Source organism: Nestor notabilis, unplaced genomic scaffold (genome assembly GCF_000696875.1).
Source record: "Nestor notabilis isolate BGI_N333 unplaced genomic scaffold, ASM69687v1 scaffold28229, whole genome shotgun sequence".
In the NCBI taxonomy this organism is placed as follows: domain Eukaryota; kingdom Metazoa; phylum Chordata; class Aves; order Psittaciformes; family Psittacidae; genus Nestor; species Nestor notabilis.
The window spans coordinates 621-18,180 of record NW_009942767.1 but is presented as its reverse complement, the minus strand read 5'-3'; the positions used below and the strand labels follow the sequence as shown (position 1 = coordinate 18,180).

The 17,560-nt window shown below is 48.2% G+C and overlaps 1 protein-coding gene across 1 annotated transcript; it reads left to right on the top strand.

Annotated features, from left to right (window-relative positions):
- Positions 1 to 2,290: 2,290 nt before the first annotated feature.
- Positions 2,291 to 16,260, top strand: URM1 (ubiquitin related modifier 1; the record flags this gene model as incomplete). The annotated part of the gene is made up of 4 exons (XM_010021568.1): positions 2,291 to 2,361; positions 14,149 to 14,230; positions 15,237 to 15,285; positions 15,994 to 16,260. Coding segments are annotated over 4 exons (271 nt in total), but the record flags the coding sequence as incomplete, so codon positions are not given.
- Between the last annotated feature and the right edge of the window lie 1,300 nt (positions 16,261 to 17,560).

Genomic DNA, 17,560 nt, shown 5'->3' with positions numbered 1-17,560 from the left:
GTTCCCTGACCCGCTCGGCGCTGCCCGGTGTGAGCTTCCGTTTGTCCCCTTCCGACCTTTGCTTTCTTTAATCATTAAAATGAGTTATTAAAACCTTCCACTCGTTTTTCGGCTTTTTTTCTCTGTATTCCCGTGTGTGTGTGTGTTCGTGTACGCGTGCGCGCGCCTTGTGTCTCGGTTGTTGCGGGGTAAAACGGCCTTTGTAGCGTTTCGGGTTTCAGGTGTTGGCAGCAGTAGGATGCGCGCTGCGGAGCAGCTCCGGTGCTGGGAAGTTGAAGTGTTCGCAGTGCAAGTCTGTGCATATTTGTGGGAATACTCGTGTTATTTTTGTTAAAGCCTCCTTTTAACAGAAGCTAAAAGGCTGCTATTTATTCGCTTTTTCCCACCCTTTCACAACACAGAAATGCCATAACCCCTCAAATGCTCTTCTCCTTAAGAATCCTTTCCTCAGTCTTTCCCACTTCCAGCTGCAGTAACTCTCCTAATTTTCCCAGAAGAGTGAGATGCATTTTTGCTTCCCTTGGAAATGCATAAATGAGCTCTCTATGTAGGAATCGCAGCTGAGGTCCCCACGGCTCCCGCATTACAGAAGGACCTTATCCTGCAATCTACATTTCCCGCTGTAACAAAGCGTGACCTTGTTTTCATGACATCAAAAAATGTTTTTCATATAATCGTTGTCACTTGTCCCCTCGCATGAATCTCGCCTCATGCCCATAATCGCCGCTTCAATTGCCACATAACTATTTTTTGTGAGCTGGGGGAAGAACACCAACAGAGTGCTCTTTAGGAGCATATAAGTAATGCTGCCGAGGGCATAACAAGGCTTCTGTTGTGCTCTTCCATTGCAGAGCCAAGAAAACCTAGTGGGGCGTTTTGGGATATTGAATTTAAAGGAGCTTAGGAACGTCTGGATGTCTTTCTCGTTGATAATTTAGGTGGGGATTATTTAGTTTAAATACTTCTCTTTCTTGTGCTGCTTTCCAAGGGATGTGAAGCACCAATAAGTTTCCAGAAAGTAACTTCATAAGGTTATCTTTCTAAATTAATCAGTGTTTGAAGTTGGAAGAACATTTTGCCGCAGTTACAAGCTCTTTGTAACTGGGTTGGTCATTTTTCCGCCTCAGTTGAGTACCAAATGAGTTGAGTTTTTTGAGAACTCCCTAAGCGTTAAAGCCTTGGCCATCCTGTTCAGTCTAGAGTCAAGAGCTCGTGCTATCTGCTTCTATGTCCCATATCTTAAAAGTAATGTTCATGTTTCTTATCCATGATAAAGTGTTACAGTCTTAAGACTGAGTTTGGCCTGTGGCCTCACATCAGGGAAACTGATTGACGTTTGTAAAGCTCCAAAGTTCCGTAGCTGTTCTTTGGGCAGAAAAGGGGTGTTTTGAGGAGCTTCTGAGGCTTGCGAGTTGCAGTTCCAAAAGAAGAAGGGTTTTTTTGAAGAGCGTAAAGGAGATGAAGTACCTGGACCCAATTTAAATCCCATTCTTTCCAGGTGCTCCTGTACGTGCCAGCCTCTGCATACGTTGCTCACCCCAGAGGCCATCACTGAGTTATCTGAGGCTGATCCCTCAGTACCTTGTGAATATCAGAAGAGGGATGTTCGTCAGGTTGTTCAGTGGAGGAGGACTGTGTGTTTGTTTATTCGTTATTACTTATCATCATTGTCACTTGCTTCTCCCACTCAAGTCCCTCCCGAGAGGGAATGTTTTGTAGCAAGCAGATCAAGAAGGGGTTGCCAGGGCTCAGGGATGCTGGCTCTGGTTGCTGCGTAACCTCCTGTGAGTCATTTCCTCTCTCTGTTCACAAGTGGAAATAGGGGATTATTTAGAAGGATGCTACAGTTTTTCCTGTTCTGTTAAATGCCTCGAGGCTTGTGGCTATAAAAGGTGCCGGGGACGAGAGATGTGGGATGTCATGTGGTGGCTGTAATGCTGTTTGGGTTGCAGCAGTGCCGACAGCTGGAGGCGTTAGGCTGGATGCTGCACGGCCGTTTGTAAGCACATTGAACTGGGAACCATCTTCCTGTTCTGCTGGGACGATGCCTGGCACCGTGGGGTTCTGGCCCTCAACGGAGCCTCCTGTGTGAGCTGGCGATGGGAGATGGCAACTTCCCCTAGGAACGTGTGGTTTGCAAGAGGGGGAAAAAGACAAAGAGAATCCTGTGCTAAATATAGGCTGTGTCATTTGTTTTCTCTCTTTTGGCATCTATGTAAATCGCCTCTTTTGTACTGTCTGCCTTTTGACAATAAAGCAAAATCTCAGTGCTTCATTGTTTTTATTTCAGAGGTGGTGCAGAACTCTTGTTCGATGGTGTCAAAAAGCATCAGGTGACTTTGCCCTGTCAACCAGAGCCTTGTGAGTATCAGAAACCTGTTGGATAACTTGAAAGAATGACAACAAATGAAACAAAGCTGGTTTGTACAGCCGTTTCTTGAGCTGGCAACAAGAATTTGATGTCTTTTAAAAGCACTTTCAGACATGCCGTGGATCACATAGTTTGGCAGATGACAGTCCTCAAAGTAAATACCAACCAGAAATAGTCTGAGCATCTTTCCTCTCCTCTAAGCACTTGTGTTCTGAGTCCTTCCTTAAGACTTTTGCCTCCTTCCTCCTGGATAGACAACAGCCTCTGATTGCTTCTATCAAGTCTACATTTGTCTTGCTTGAAAGCACCAATAACCTCTTCTCTCTGTTTTTTCTTGCCTGTCCTGAGGTTTCCAAGAGAGATGAAAGTGTGTGTGCATATATATGTAGTGTAGAGGTATGTGGGGGTGAGTATAGCAGTGTAACAGACATGCATTTTACCTACTAATTGGACTTACAAGTAGACATAATCGTTCTGTATTAACTATGCAGTTGAAAATGACAAAGCTAACACTTGAATGTGATGCTGGACATCCTGCCTAGAGCCTTCCCCACAGTAAAAAATAGGACTTGAGTGTCTCAGTGCTAAACATTCATCATCTCAAGTTTGTGATTTAGAATGTCAGTACTGAGAAGTGCTGTACTAACTCTCTTGTTTCTCCTTATGTGCGTACATACTTCAGTTGCAATGTTATTTTGCCTTAGGTATGTTTTGAGTTCTCCCAGCTAGAGAGCAATGCTTTATGCATTTCAAGGCCTGAAATCTTCTTGCCGTGCCTGGAAGTAAATAGAGATTGGTAGAAGTGCTTTTGATGCTTGGGCATAAGTCTGTAATTCAGATGTAATAGGAGCACTGGAATAGTGCGTTATCTTGTGGTTAAGACAGGGACTAGGGATCCAGAAACATCACCTGATGCTGATTTGCTTTGTGAGTTCAGTCGTGTTGCTTAACTTTCCCCTGTTGCTAGTGAAGTAGTAGTGCTGCTTTCATGTATCACAAGAGAGTTCAGCATTAAATTCCAGCACTGTTCAAGCATTGAAGATCCCTAATTGGAAAGTAGTAAAGAAATGCTAAAACGCTCATTTAGTTGGTTTATAAACTTAAGGGCTAGAGCATAATTTTCTTCAGTGTTCTGTAAATTTGAAGTACCCGCTGACATGCACCAAGGCATTGGTAGAGTTCTGACCACGACCAGGTGCTCGGAAAGATGGAGGTTATTGCATGAGATGTTTATTTCTGCCAGGGGAACAGGGGGATTAGTATCAAAGCATGATTCTTCCAGCCTGATGGTTGTCAGTGGTGCAGTTGTACGTGGCCTGATGCATTCCCACTTGAAGTTGGAAGACTTCTGCAGACTTCACTAGGAGCTGGATTTATCCCGAAGGATAAATCTTTCCCTGAAGATCTGGCTCAGTCGCAGGGTTCAAACTCATGATCTCCAGTGGCTCATTCCCGGTTCATCTGACACATTATTGCTGCCAGCTTTTCAGGCTGCTTGTTTTTCAGATGCTGCTATCCCTGTATCAGGAGTGGTAGAATGGACAGTGTGCCCACTTGCCAGCTCCCTCCATTTGCAGCCTCCTGGTTTTATGTGCATTGAGTGACAGGGAGGTTTCAGCTTTTGGGCTGAACTGGGAGGCTTCTGCTATAGTGACATTTACACCCGGCACAGGGGTGGGGTAGGGAGGTGTGGGGTTAATATCTGACAGTAAGGGATCTCTGGAGACACTCCTTGTAATATTTCCAGATGAGAATTATGTTATAGTGGTGAGGAGTTGGTAGAATCATGTCAGAAACATGTGAATAAGGAATTTGGTACATTCTTGTAATTTTACATTGTTCCTAATGCCATGTATTTTCCTCATCCGCACTAAGAAAGATTAATTCACCTATCTCTGGGTAACTAAAGATATATGTAGCATGTTCCCTGCTGCCCTCGTGCAGCCAGAATGACGATGATTAGAGAAATAAACCAGCTCAGTTCTCCTCGGTGCATCCTGTTGCTTACCTTACCCTGTACATCCATCACTTAATACTCTGGGGAAAGATCTGTAGTATACGCAGTGCTTGAAGACCTGCACTTCTAACCCCATTTTAACTGATTTCATTAGCCATCAAGCTTATTTTGGGCCATTTTGGCCTCTCTTACCTACTCTTCTTCTCTTTCTAGGTTATTCTTGTCTTTGTCCTCCTTTTAGCAGAGCAGCTACTTCTCTCTGGGACATTGGGCCCAGCTATATTTTAATTGTTTGGGCATTTTTATATATATCCCAGAGGTGAGGGGAGGTGGAAGATGCTTTGAAGAAATACCTGCAAATATTGACATGGATAAACCAAGCCGTGCTCCATAGTTGACAAGGGTGATGTTCTCTGAGTGATAATAGTGTTAAACAAACTCTTATGTGGATGTTTCCTTTTTCCTGGTCACAGGCACTAGGTGGAAAGTAGGTGGGTTCCAGATCCAGTTAACTTTTTCAAGAAGATTTGATGCTCTGTCCTTTTCTCTGATGCCTGGAGATGGGCTCCTGGAGGGATTTGGAAAGGCAGGAGGAAGGAAGCTGCAAATGGGACAAGAGCAAGCCACAAGGGATACAGCTGTGGGGTGGGACCTAGTTCTGTTATCCAAGGGGATTTTTGTATCCTAACACCAGTAAAAGAGCAGTTCTTTATTTCCAGAGCAGAGCTATCTTAGCCTACATGGTGAAGTTTTGAAGTAGGAACTGGAAAAGGTGTGATACATGGCACAGGGAGACAGATCTACACGAGCCACACTTCATGCAGGACCGTGTCATCTTTTAGAGCAGGTGCAGAAAGAAGACCTCAAGTTAAACAAGAATCTTGTCCCAAAATTGCTGGCTATTTTGATGATCTCATTGATAAATTTGTTAGAGGATCTAAAGGCATTATGCCCTGTTGGCTTATTCTGCATAAAAACAGTGTGTGTGGGAGAAAGCTGGGGGAATAACGATATTTGTCACATGGAGAGAGGATTAAATTGGCAGGGAAATCAACTTTATTTTCAAGCATCTAAGAAGCTATTAGAGACAATGGAGCATAAAAGAGAGAAACCCTAAATTAAAAACTGAAAATGTATTTGGCAGCCTCATCCTGAAATAAGCCACAGTAATTTAACCAAGTGCTCCAGTAATCAAATAGGTCATTGTATGACTGCTCTGCAAGCGATGCCGGAGCTCCTTCCTCCATCTCTCTGGGACACACAGTGGTGGATTTGTCTATGGCCAAGTGAGTTGCATGGAGGCTGTTGGAAGGGTAGGAAGTCCCTGGCATTGTTTAACCCTTGTAGCTATTTCAGGTTTAGCTCAGCAGCATCGTGCTGACGAAGAGGGTTTACAAAACCTCTCTGCTGCGCTGTCTGCTGGATGCTGCATCTGGAGGTTGGGGCTGGTTGTAGAGTCTCTGGCAGTTGTGCTGCTCAGCTGCCAGTCACAGGCCTTCAAATTCCAACTTCTCCTGTGGTTTCAGTGATGGGACTTGTGTTTTTGGAGTGGCGGTGACCGGCTGCAGCAGTGATCACTTGGACCTGGGGTAATCCAGAATTCTCTGTGTGTTTTGGCATTTACAAGTCTGGAAGGATAAAGTTTTAATTGGTGTCTTTTGGTAATTGTTTGTGGTTTCCCTTTACCAAAACCCCAGGGAAAAAGCCTATTGCTAATACTTATTTATTTTTTTCAAGAGGAAAAATTATCTGCCAAGTGCTGCTTATGTTAAATCCCTGTAGAGAAGAGCATGGTCTGCTCCTCAAGAGCTTTGCTTTCTAGGGGCCTTGTTCTGCACAGCACGGAGGGAGTTGGGAGCATTCATCTTCTCAGGAAAGAGCCCGTGGATCTCAAGAGATCAGACCTGTGTTACAGGCAGAGTGGCTTAAAAAGTACAGCATGGCATGTGGTCAGAGTTGACTGGGGTCCTGTGCCAAAACAAGGTGTAAAATCAAGAGCAGTAGTTGGCATCAGTTGTCTGTAAATGCCCAGTGCTATTGGTAGCTGGTATGCTGTAGTTAAGTTATTAATATTCTGGAATGCTTTTATTGCTCTGTTTATTATTCCTAACGTTTTAGAGCTTGCTCCAAAGAGAGAATAAAAACATATTTGGTGATGCAGATTATTAGAATGATAACAAAAAGCCATAGCTGTATGGAACTTCACACAGCCACGGCTTTAACCACGGTGCATGGTACTTGCAGGTCTCAAAGGACTCTGGGGATGTTCCCCTACTTGTGCATCTCTCTCAGGCAGGTAATATATATTGTTGGCAAGGGAAGGGGCCTTGGTGGGTTGCTCAGGGTGGGATCTGAGGCTGGGCAAACTCAGCTCTGGATCCAGACTGTTCTTTCCAGTGACAAAAGCCATGTCTGCAGCACCGGGAGGCCGGTGTGATGCTGCAGGGCTGCCACCACCACCGTGATCAAGTGGTCCCGGCTGTGTTTGCAGCCATGGTGTGGGACCCTGACACTGGGTCACTGTCCCAGCTTCTGCACAAGGAACAAGTCCTTCAGAAAGAACAGAGAAACAACCATGTGCCCTCACCGGAGCAGTGCCAGCACTCACCCAGGAAGCCATGGAGCCACGTTACCAGCTCAGCTCATCCCAACTCATTGTGGAGGGACCTTCCCAGGCACCCAGAAACCAGCTCTTGTGTGTGACCAAATCCCTGGGATAACAAAGCCTGGCCGATCCACCCTCCTTCCCAGCCGCTGTGTTGCAGTGCGGACACCTAGCAGGATAACCTTTCTGTGCCAGCACTGCCCCCCTGCCCTGCTCTGTCTTTTCTCTCGGTGGGATTTGCTGTGCTGACAGCACTGTTCAGAGGGTGGCAGCGGAGCAGGGCTGGGGAGGAGGATCCGGGCCCTTTAAACCGCTTAGCATGCGGTTCACACGGCTCCGGGCCAGCTGTTCCTTTCTCCTCCTGCCCTCACTCGCAGGAGTTGTTTGCTGAGCTCAGAGCTCCTGTGCAAAATTGCTTTTCAAAAGAGCCACTTTCTGCTTAATTAAACAATGAGCCGCCGTCCCTCTGCACATCTGTAAAGCTCCCTCTGCAGCCCCTTTATCCCACAAACTGCTCCATTCTTACCTCCATTCACTTGTAAATCTTACCCCCCTTCTCCTCCACCCTGATCATCTCACTGGCCCTTTCTTTTCCCCTTTCAAGTAAGACTGAGGGGGCTTGGAGTATCTGTGGGGGTGGCTGGGTTGGGTGGACAGGAATCGGTTTAATGGTGCTTGCCCTATATGAAAGTCTAATAATAGCAAAGCAGATCGAGCCTGAAAGTGAGAGGTGAGGACTGGACACTGCACGATTTCTGTATTAGAGCAATAAAATCACAGCGGTTCGTGAGCCGAGACATTGACTCATCCAGCAGCCAGAGGGGACACCAGCCACCAGCCAGGCTGGGAGGGGGGCAAAGGATTGACTTGAAGGCTCTTTCTGATCCAGCTGGCAGTGCCACGGAGAGCCCAGCCCAAGGGATTCCCTCGGCCAGGCTGCGTGTGGGGCAGTGCCAGGCTGCCAGGGAATCCCTCTGCACGCTGGCAGCAGCAACCACCTTCCTCTGGGGTCTCACATCAGCTCTGTGGAGTCTGTTGTGATAGGGGGGAGGTTTTCCTTTTCAACCCTCACTCTATGTGCACACACAAAACCCAGGAGCTGGGGAAATAGGAGAGAAGGGAAATGTAAGTTTTGATGTGTTTTGGCAAAGCTCTGTGCCCGTGGTTAGTAATGCATTCTCTGAATTGTCTTCCTGAGCAGCTTAAGAAAAAATTAACCAGCACTATTCAAGGTTAAACAGGATAAATGGATGGAAAAGTGATGAGGTGGGATATCTCCTTTATCATTGGGAAGGACAGATTATAGCCAGGGTGACGCAATATCATCTAGCATAGATTGATAGGGAGGAATGAAGAAATGGGAGTTTGGTGCATTAGCAGAAGATTCCTGACTGCAAAAACTATTTGACCGTGGCAGAGTCTCCTTGAGGTTTGGTAGCGGGTCTCCATTCCTCAAGCATCTTAAAATCAGAGTGGGAAAGGCTTGGGATGGTCTTTTGTTGGGAATAATTCCACAGTGGCAGAGGGAGAAAATCACAGGACCTGTTAATGAGATATGATTTGTAATGTCTGCAATTCCCAATCTGGAATCCTTCCTTTGACAATTTGGAACGAGAGGCAAGACCCTGGGCCAGCAGTAGTGATCTGTGATCCTAATTAAAAGAGACAGTTTGGTGCACTGGCATTTATTTGGGAGCCTGAAGTGACAATAGCGTTGGGTGTTACAGGATTAGATGCTCTGACTTTGGAAACGAGTAGGGATTAGGTTTACCCTGAGAATCAGAGCTGCTTTTTTTTTGTCATGGGAGCTGATGGATCTGGAGGCTCGCGAGTGGGATTGGAGATCCCTTGAACTTGTGTTCTCCTGCCAGCAACCTGTGGGGAGTGGAAGATCCCAAGCAGCTCCTCTCTAGTTCATGAGCGTTGTGATTAAAACCTCAGGGCTGCAAATTGCTGGGTGATGGCTGGGATCTGAGACTTCACTGCTAACAGGAGGACTGTGAGAGACCTCTGTGATCCCTTCCCATATTGTGGGCACAAGAAAACGAAGAGCAGCATTGCTCTTATAGCTGAGAAGTGAGAGAAAGATGTCACAACACAATTAAAAATTAGAGAAGCCAAGACCTTGGTGTGTGTTTGGAGCAGACAAGAACAGATAAGAGCAATATTTGGGATTCTCTTACGTCTGGCTATAGTTATCCCCTGATTTTTTTCCCCTAGCACTTAAATCACTGCCCACTCCAGTGCATGGCAGGATTGGCTTGTGCACTTGTCAGAGAAAATGGATGTTGCACTTGCTGCAGAATTTTGCCTCGCCGCTCGCTCTGTGTAGTACCCAACCCATTTGCCTGTGACTCCATTTATTCCAGCTATTCCAGGTCTTCTTCTGCAGTTTATGGCGCACCATCATCTGCTTCAGCGAATGATTTGCATTTCAGATGGGAGGCTGGAGGAGCCTGGAGGATCCCTTAGGTCAGGTTTTGTAACAAGCTCTTTTAGAGAGCAGATTCCTGGAGGATTCAATAGCAGAGAGGAGACACGCACCTGGAGGGGCAGCAGGTATTGGGAGCTGGTTCGTCTGTTTTAAAAACAAGCTGCTTAAGGCCAGGAAAAGGGGCATACAAATTGTCTTTCCATACATTTCCATGCAGGCAGGGGGAATAATGGCAGAGGAGCTGCAGGGAAGGGGCTTTGTCATGGTTACAGGCCGGTGGCTGAGAATGTGGGTGGAGCGGCGCTCGTCCAGAGTTAGTGACCTCAGCAAATTGGAGCTCAGCCATGGTCAGTATGATAAATGATCTTATTCTGGGTCAAAGAAATGGTACCCCACAGGGAGGTATCCGCAAGGGAAAGCACTGTGCTCTTGCAGCACTGACCCCTTAGTGACCAGTGCTGCATATATCTTGTTTATTACGGACCAGAAGGGAATTTTCCATGGTTCAGCCTTTATAGGGCTCCCCTATTGCACGCTTCTGCAGCCAAGGCAAGAAGATGGGTGTAATTACACCCTCTGGGTGCTCTTCAGGCACTGTGTGCTTTGTGCAGGTTTGTATGTGGGTTTCAAGACGGGGGGACATGGAGATGTCTGGTCGCTGCATGTGCATATGAATCTGTCGGTGACCTGTCTCCCTGGGAGCCAAAAGCCCGTCCCTGTCAACTGGTGTAATGGTTGCACAAAATCCTCCTGTGTTTCTGTACGTTTACCAGTTCAGTGTGAGATCCTTCTAGTGCAACACCCAGCTCCGTGTTTCTTATTCGAGGCACCTGGTTTTCCTCTGCACACACCGAGCGTCCTCTTTGCTGATGAATCTGTCAGGCCCAGGAGGTTTTATTGAGCTAGGGAAGATCTATGGATTCCAGCCCTGGTTTTGAGGGTGCAGATGAACCCGGGCTCTTACTCCAGGCAGTGCTAAAATGGAGTCTTAGCTGTATTTCTCTTGCAGAGGAAGCTCAGCAGATTCTTCATCGAGGAGCAGTTGGGGTAATGCAGAAGATCAGGCCTTGGAGGGTAGGCAAGAGGATGGAGCAGACTGTGCTGTGCTGTCTGCCACAACCAGGAGTGGTTGTGATGCAGCTGGGCTGCAAATGAGCCGAGGCTGTTGGGTTTTGTGTGCACGCTCGCTGCAGTTTCTGCATCCTGCCCGCTTGCGTGACAAGCCAATGACTCCGTGTCCCTGCAAGCACACACTTGGTTTTCCTGAGCGCTGCGTCTCACTGACTGGTTTGCTTTATGTATGGTTTGTGGATTCCAGCTCCCATCTGTGCACTTGAACTAAAGCAGTTTTCTCAAACGTTTGCTGGGTTGTTTTTTCTTTTTCCTGATTAACTTTAGATTATTTTTCCTGCGAAGCTGGAGAGGTTTGATGTGCTGCGAGCACAGGCAGCAGAAGCTGTCTCTGTATACAAATAAGACAGGGATTTCCTACCATGTGCTTCAGTCCCTCCTTTGCAGTTTGAGAATATTTCAGCTTCCTTGGCTGGTTCTTGCCTCTCCGCTGATGCTGCCAATGGTTAGTGATAAATGAAGTGGATTTTTTGGTGTGGATGTTTGTTTGCTGTGGATGAAATAGAGCAGGCTACCAAAAGGATTTCACTGAGACCATGCAGCAGTGATCGAAACCTGTTATGTTGTTACTGGGATTTGCTGCACTTGAGTTAAGAGATGAGGGAGTGAAATGCTGTGTCGTCTCAGAGCTCACCCGAGCCTCACTCCTCACCCAAAGTGCTGGTTGCTTGTGCAGCCGAATGGCAGCACGTGTAGTACAACTGTGCTCCTGCAAACAGCCAGTGCCTCTGTTCTGTGATGGGGACCAGCTCCAGAACCAACACGAGTGTGAAATTGCCATGATTTAACCTGTCAGCGGATGTGGTGCCTGAGCAGGTTGAGATTTTCTTCCTTCCTTGTATGCCATTTGTGGAGGGCCTGCTGGTTTGCACGACAAATCCTCAGCCCAGGGAGCTGGAAACCTGTTAGACCCATAGTGTAGTATCGGAAAGAAAATGTCTTAGGAATGCTATGTGTGTCAACTGCAAGAGATAAGCAGTTGTGCTATAATTTACCTCTTATTATTTCCATCATGGTATCAGAGAGAGTCCTGAGCTGCTGATCAAGACTGCTATTTGAGGCACTGAGCTGCAAGATGGCTTCTCCCCAGACCCCTTGCAATGGAAGTAATCTTGTTCCTTTTCAATATCTTCCTTGTGGGAGATGATTTTGGTGTGGCTCTGGTCATTTTTCATCTTATAATTGATTTGTTCTAGTTATATTGGTGTACAGAACATAGAGACATGAAGGGGGGGGGGAAATTCAATGCTGAGAAAGCAGCTGGTGAAAGTATTCTGGTCTAAAGGTTGGCTCTGGAGAAGGGGATCTTAATTTTTGTGGCTGTTTGGAGTGGGGAAGCTCCAGGCATGCACAGGGGAAGCGGGTCTGAATTCTTCAGTATGTGTGTACGTGACTCCTGGGGAGGAATAAATGAATGTAGGCTCAGGTGGGGCTGAAATGAACATTTATTATGGAAGGAGTAGGGGTGAGGGAGTCTTCCAGCTCAGCCTCGAATAAATCAGTCCTCTCTCCGTCCAGGCTGCTTCTAGGTGGCTGTCTTTTATCCAGCTGGTGCAGCGTGGTTCTGTTTAAATGATCTCTCCTGAAAGGTCCCAGAGGAAAGGGCTGCTTATTCCACGCAAGGAGAATGGTATCTGGCACGGCTCATTGTTGTGTGCCCTGCTGCAAGTGCATAAATATGAAACAGCTCGCGGGCGCTGCTGCGCTGGGGCTGGTGTCCCCTTTGTGCCCCCCTCCTTCTCCTGAAGGCTCCTCTCCATCTTTCTTCCTCTCTGCCTTTCATTGCTTGGTGATGGAGAGCAGGAGCCGTTTGGGTGTGAGATCCTGAGGGCTTTACATTGCAGCAGTATATTTGAGGGGAAGGTGGATATCGTTAACTCCTGCTCTGGCGGCTGGCTGACCGCCGTGGTGTATATACACCTTCTGAGCAGCAGTTGCCATCCCCAGTGCACGTTGCTAGGAAAGCAGCAGAAAATGGTCTATTTTGTGCTCTTAACTCATTACAAGGGAGCTGTGGGTTGGCCCCAGGCAGGTGATCCAGCTTGATGGGCAGTTTTAAGGCACAAAGCAGGTCTTTTTGCCCTGATCAGAGCGATCAAGTGCTCAATGCGGTGCTCAGAGGCAGCAATACCTGTTGTGCTCCCAGCAGCCCTGCAGTGGTGTGCCAGGGGGCAAGCTGCCACCCAGAGGCACCCATGCCTTGGGAAACAGGGAGGGGATACAGAGGGAATCTCAGAGCACCCTCCTCCCCCTTTCCCTGGGAAAAGAAGACCCCCATCTGCTGCAGATGGACATGTCCCTATTGCCTGGTTGATGCGCACCTGCCTATGCCAGGGCTGTTGATCCCTGGTGTGATGGGGTAACGTTATTCAGAAGAAGCCCAGCTCTGCTCTGTAGCATCCACAATCCCACAGAATCCTGGGGTAAAGCACGGGCTGAGTCGAGCCACTCCACACATACTGCATTTTGCTGGTTATGAAGCAAACACATGAGGAATAGTGCACAGAGCTTGATTTTAGCTTAGAGAGGCGGGTGTGGAAAGGTTCCCTGTGACTACATCAAGCTTGCCACATGTGAGACAGACCTGGAAGCCCATCCAGACATCCCTGCTCATCCTGTGAGCAGGGCTCCAGCCCTCACTGGTGGATTTGTGCCTTCAAAAAGCTTCCTCACACCTCGAAAACAAACAAAACTCTTTGGGGGCTTTCAAAGGGCTGTTTAAAGGAGCCCCGGGAGAATAACTGATTGTGGATTCAGAATGATGAAGTGGTTTGTGGAACAGTGAAATATAGAGGCAAATGCAGGAGAACTCCACATTGCAATTTGTCAGCATCTCTAAACCCTGTAACGGATTATTCCCCCCCCCCCATCACTTCTCACCTCTCCAATAGGAAATTAACTGATGCTATCACTAAAGAAATTGTTTTTGCCTCACAAAGTAAAATTGATACTATAAAAACCCGCCAGCAGTGTCTCCTCCTCCTTTTACATGAAGACAAATCCTTCCTGTCACCTACTGAAATGGAAAGATAAAGGCTGAGCTTTAATAAAGAACCTATAAGCACAGAGTATAGAGGGAGGGAGCACCACGGCAGCAGGTGGGATGCTGAGGAATGTTGCAAGTGTCCAAAATACAACTACTGTGGCAGTGCTTGTGTGTGTGTTTAATTGCATGGTTGTGGACATGTCTGTGCCCCAGAACTCGCATCACCAAGGGTTCGTGCTGGTTTTGATACCAGTAGTATCTACCTTTACTCCTTTCAGGTCCTTAGGCTTGCTTGTATGGGCTTTAAACACACAGAGAGTTAAACATCAATTTGTTAGGTGATAATGCAATGCAGAGTGTATGGGATGTGTCAGTCTCCTGCTGGATCAGTGCTTCTGCATCCATTCTTTGTGGGAGGCATTTGCTGCTGCCAAACCGGGGAGTTTGGGGCAGAGCCCTGAGCTCCTTCGAGGCACAGCTTGCCTGTTAGATACTGGTAAAGGGGCAATCCTGTTGGGTGGGTTCTTTGACTGGAGGTTTGCAGCTATCCCCTTCCATCCTGCATGTTCCTCATCTCCTCTTTTGTGGATAAACAATCACTTTGTTCTGGCATCAGCTCGGAGCTGTCAGCCAGTTTGTAAACTGCTGTCCTTTCTCCTTTCAGGGGATATCAGAAACCTGCTACAGTGGATCAAACAGAATCTGCTGAAAGAACGACCAGAATTATTTATGCAAGGGGAATCTGTGTAAGTACAGCTGTTCTGAATCCTCCTTGTGTTTTCCTGTTCATCTCCACTGTTTGGGCTTCGTTTTCCCTGTTGGTTTGAAGCAGCAAGTTAATGACAATGAAAATGAGGGATTTACTGAAGTGACAGTGGGAGGTGTCCCGCACTACACCTCGCCCTGTTCCACAGAGAGCCCCTTCTGCAGCCCTCACCCCAGCTCTTTAAACCTTAAACGTGAAGCAGGGCCACATACGCTTCCTCTCTGTTGTCACCTGGAGCAGCGTAGCGCATGTATCCTCAATTCCAGGAGTTCTAACAGGTCTGTCCGTCCCCTGCTGCCATCACTGGGACTGAAGCAGTCACTCGGAGAAACGCCAACAAATATTTCTTCTGGGAAATGTATTTTTATTGTCAAAACGGGGCCAACCTCGTGGAGGGTGGGGGGGAAAGGGAAAAAAAAAGCCAAGAGAAATGGAGCAGAGTGAGCTGTGCTGCGGGGTGGCGCTGGGGGTGTTGAGCATTCGTCACGGATCTTTGTGAGCTGAAGCGTGTGCCAGGTCCCCTGGTAACAGGAGAGACGATTGCAGGACACCGAAGATCAAAGAGGGGGAATCCCTTTGCTCGGAATCAGGGGCTCGGAGTGGATCCCTGGGTGTTTAGTGCCTTTGGCAGGTGCACTGGGATAGCTTGCCCTACCTTCGCATCGAGCTCTCTGCGCTCGACTGGAGTGCGTGGGTTTTAATTACCTGGCTTTCCTACATGGAAGGGCAATGTAGTCATCTCGGAGCATCCTCAGGAATGGTGCATTTTGATTCAAATGAGCTTTGGGATTGCTCCTGCCTCCCCTTTATTTGATCTAGAAAGGGCACAGACTGTACCTGTTTCCACCTCCGTGCTAGGATTTCTTTTTCTCTTTGGCTTTACAGGCAGTCAGCTTGTGATCTGTGCTCTTAACATCCCTTGTTCTTAACAATTTGTGTCGCTTTTTAGCAGCCCTGTATCCTAATTATTTCTCTCTGTTCTGCAGGAGGCCTGGAATTTTGGTGCTCATCAACGACGCAGACTGGGAACTAATGGTCTGTACTCCTTCAGTTTGACTTTCTTTGTTGAAAATATTGCTCTGTCTGTTCTTGTGGCTGCTCTCAGAGAAGCTCTTTCTGATTCTTGCCCCAAGCAAAGCATCTCCTGTTTGAAGGGGAAGGGGCAGGCTGGGATCTCTCTCCCTGTGTTGTGCTGGGGCTATTTAGAAGCCTGGAGCCTTTTTCTAACCTGCTGAGACTCATCCGCCAGGCAGTGCTTTCTGAAGAGAGATTCTCCCCTGTTTTCCCTGGCCTCTGGCTGCAGGCAGGTCTCCCCTACACATGGGGTAACAGCACAGTGGGAACCAGGCAGCTCCACAGCCCCAAGCAAACCACCTTCACCAGGGTAAGGTGGTGCTGGAGCAGTGAAGGCAGCCCTGGGGAGATCTCTACCCAAACAGGCAACTGGTAAATATCTTCCCTTTTCAGCCCACTGTTGTGCTCAGGCAACAAACAGCCCTGAACTATTGTCCTGCCTCAGGCAAGCACCAGTTCTGTCAAAACCCGGGTCCTGGAAGCGGTGTGGGATAATGAACATCAGTTCCTCTGATCTCTCACCTTTGCTTCCCTTAGGATCAAAACATCAGTCTGTGCCCTTCTGCTCTCCCTAACGCTCACCATCGGTTTACGAGCTGTTTTCTCTTTGCAGCCAGGATTTGGAAATGCCATTTCAACCATTTCTCATGTTTTTCCCTTGGCCTGCAGGGTGAGCTGGATTATAAACTCCAGGACCAGGATAACGTGCTTTTCATCTCGACGCTGCACGGCGGGTGAACTCCTGGAGAAACAAGGGGATGTAAATCCAAATCCCTGGGCAAAAAAAAAACCAACCAACAACCCAAACAAAAACCTAAACCCACCCAAACCTGTCTTGAACTGCTTGTGCCTGATCTCTGCATCTTCCCACTGCCTTCGTTCATTATTAGACATCAAATAAAGCCCCGCCAGCACGTGGCCTGCTGTCCTTCACAACAGCATCCGTCTTTTGGTCCTCATTTCACCTCTCCTGACTGCACTTCAGGTACCCTAAAGAGCAGAGAGCACCTGCAGCATGTGGGACTTTGGGTTTCCATGGTGGGAGGAAGAAGGGTGCTGAACCTCGAGTAGGATAACGTGTCTCTGCAGGCAGTGAGGCGTGCTGGGGGAGTTGTGCTTGCTTTGGGGTGCCTCTGCCTTGGTGCTGGGAGCTGGGGTTCTTTTAGCACCATACTTGGTGCAGTCTGTGCATCAGACCACCACCCACAGGAAGGGTGAGATGTGAAATACAAGCAAACAAAAGATTACTTTACTAGTTTCTCTGTGAGGTAGCAGATATTACAGCTCCAGAGCCCTCTGTAGTGACTTTCCACTTGTAGTATTTATTTATGGGAAGTGGGAGGGAAACAGGCTTTTTCTTTGGGGTGCTTTCCTAATGCCTTATGCCTCTTTCCTACCTGAGCTGAGGCAGACTGAAGTCCTAACCCAGGAACAGCATCAATCTATGACCATTTGGTTAGAGGGGAAACAAACCCATCCCCGGCCTGAGACAGCACAGAGTGATAAGGGCAGCAAATTATCTTTCCGTCACCGTGATGGACAGAATTGATCAGTCTGTGCTGTGTTCTGTGCAGGTTGCTGCAGCCTGGCTGGGGAAGGGCTGGGGCTGGAGATGCCAGACCCTGAAAGAAAGTCAGTGGCTTTTAACCCTTTCCATCAGTGGAGGGGAAGGCTTCTTACTGCATGGCCTGAGGAAGTCCTGTAAGCGCAGTGGAAGCGGGTGTGCATGGCTCTGCCTGGGCACGGATGCTGTTTGCTTCCAGAAGTTTCCTCAGACAGCCGGGAGGCCACGGTGAGAGCAGAGGGAAGGGGCACCGACAGGTCTGAAACGTGCTGTGTGAGCTTCTAGCAGTGTCCAGCCAGGGTTGTCCTTCCTGCGCTCCCCCTTGCCCTGCTCACGGCCTCTCGGTGGTCCCAGCAGCGGCAATCCCGGGGCTGCCGTAAGCTCAGCCAGCACATCCCAGAGCTGATGGGTACCACGCTCTGCTCGCCCTGGCCTCCATCCCCAGGAGCTGCTGAGGAGGAGGAGGGTGACAGCGAGCAGTGCAGTGCTCGGGCAGCCTGGCCTGACACCCCAAGTGCTCCGTGCAAGGAGCCCTTCCCGCCCTGCCTGGCACAGGAGTTACTCTGCCGAGGGAATGCCGTAGAGTGAATCCCCGTCAGACTTCTCCGGTGACTCCTCTCTCACGTTTACCCCACCGCAGCCCGCTAAAAGCACCCAGGATGCTGCTGCATC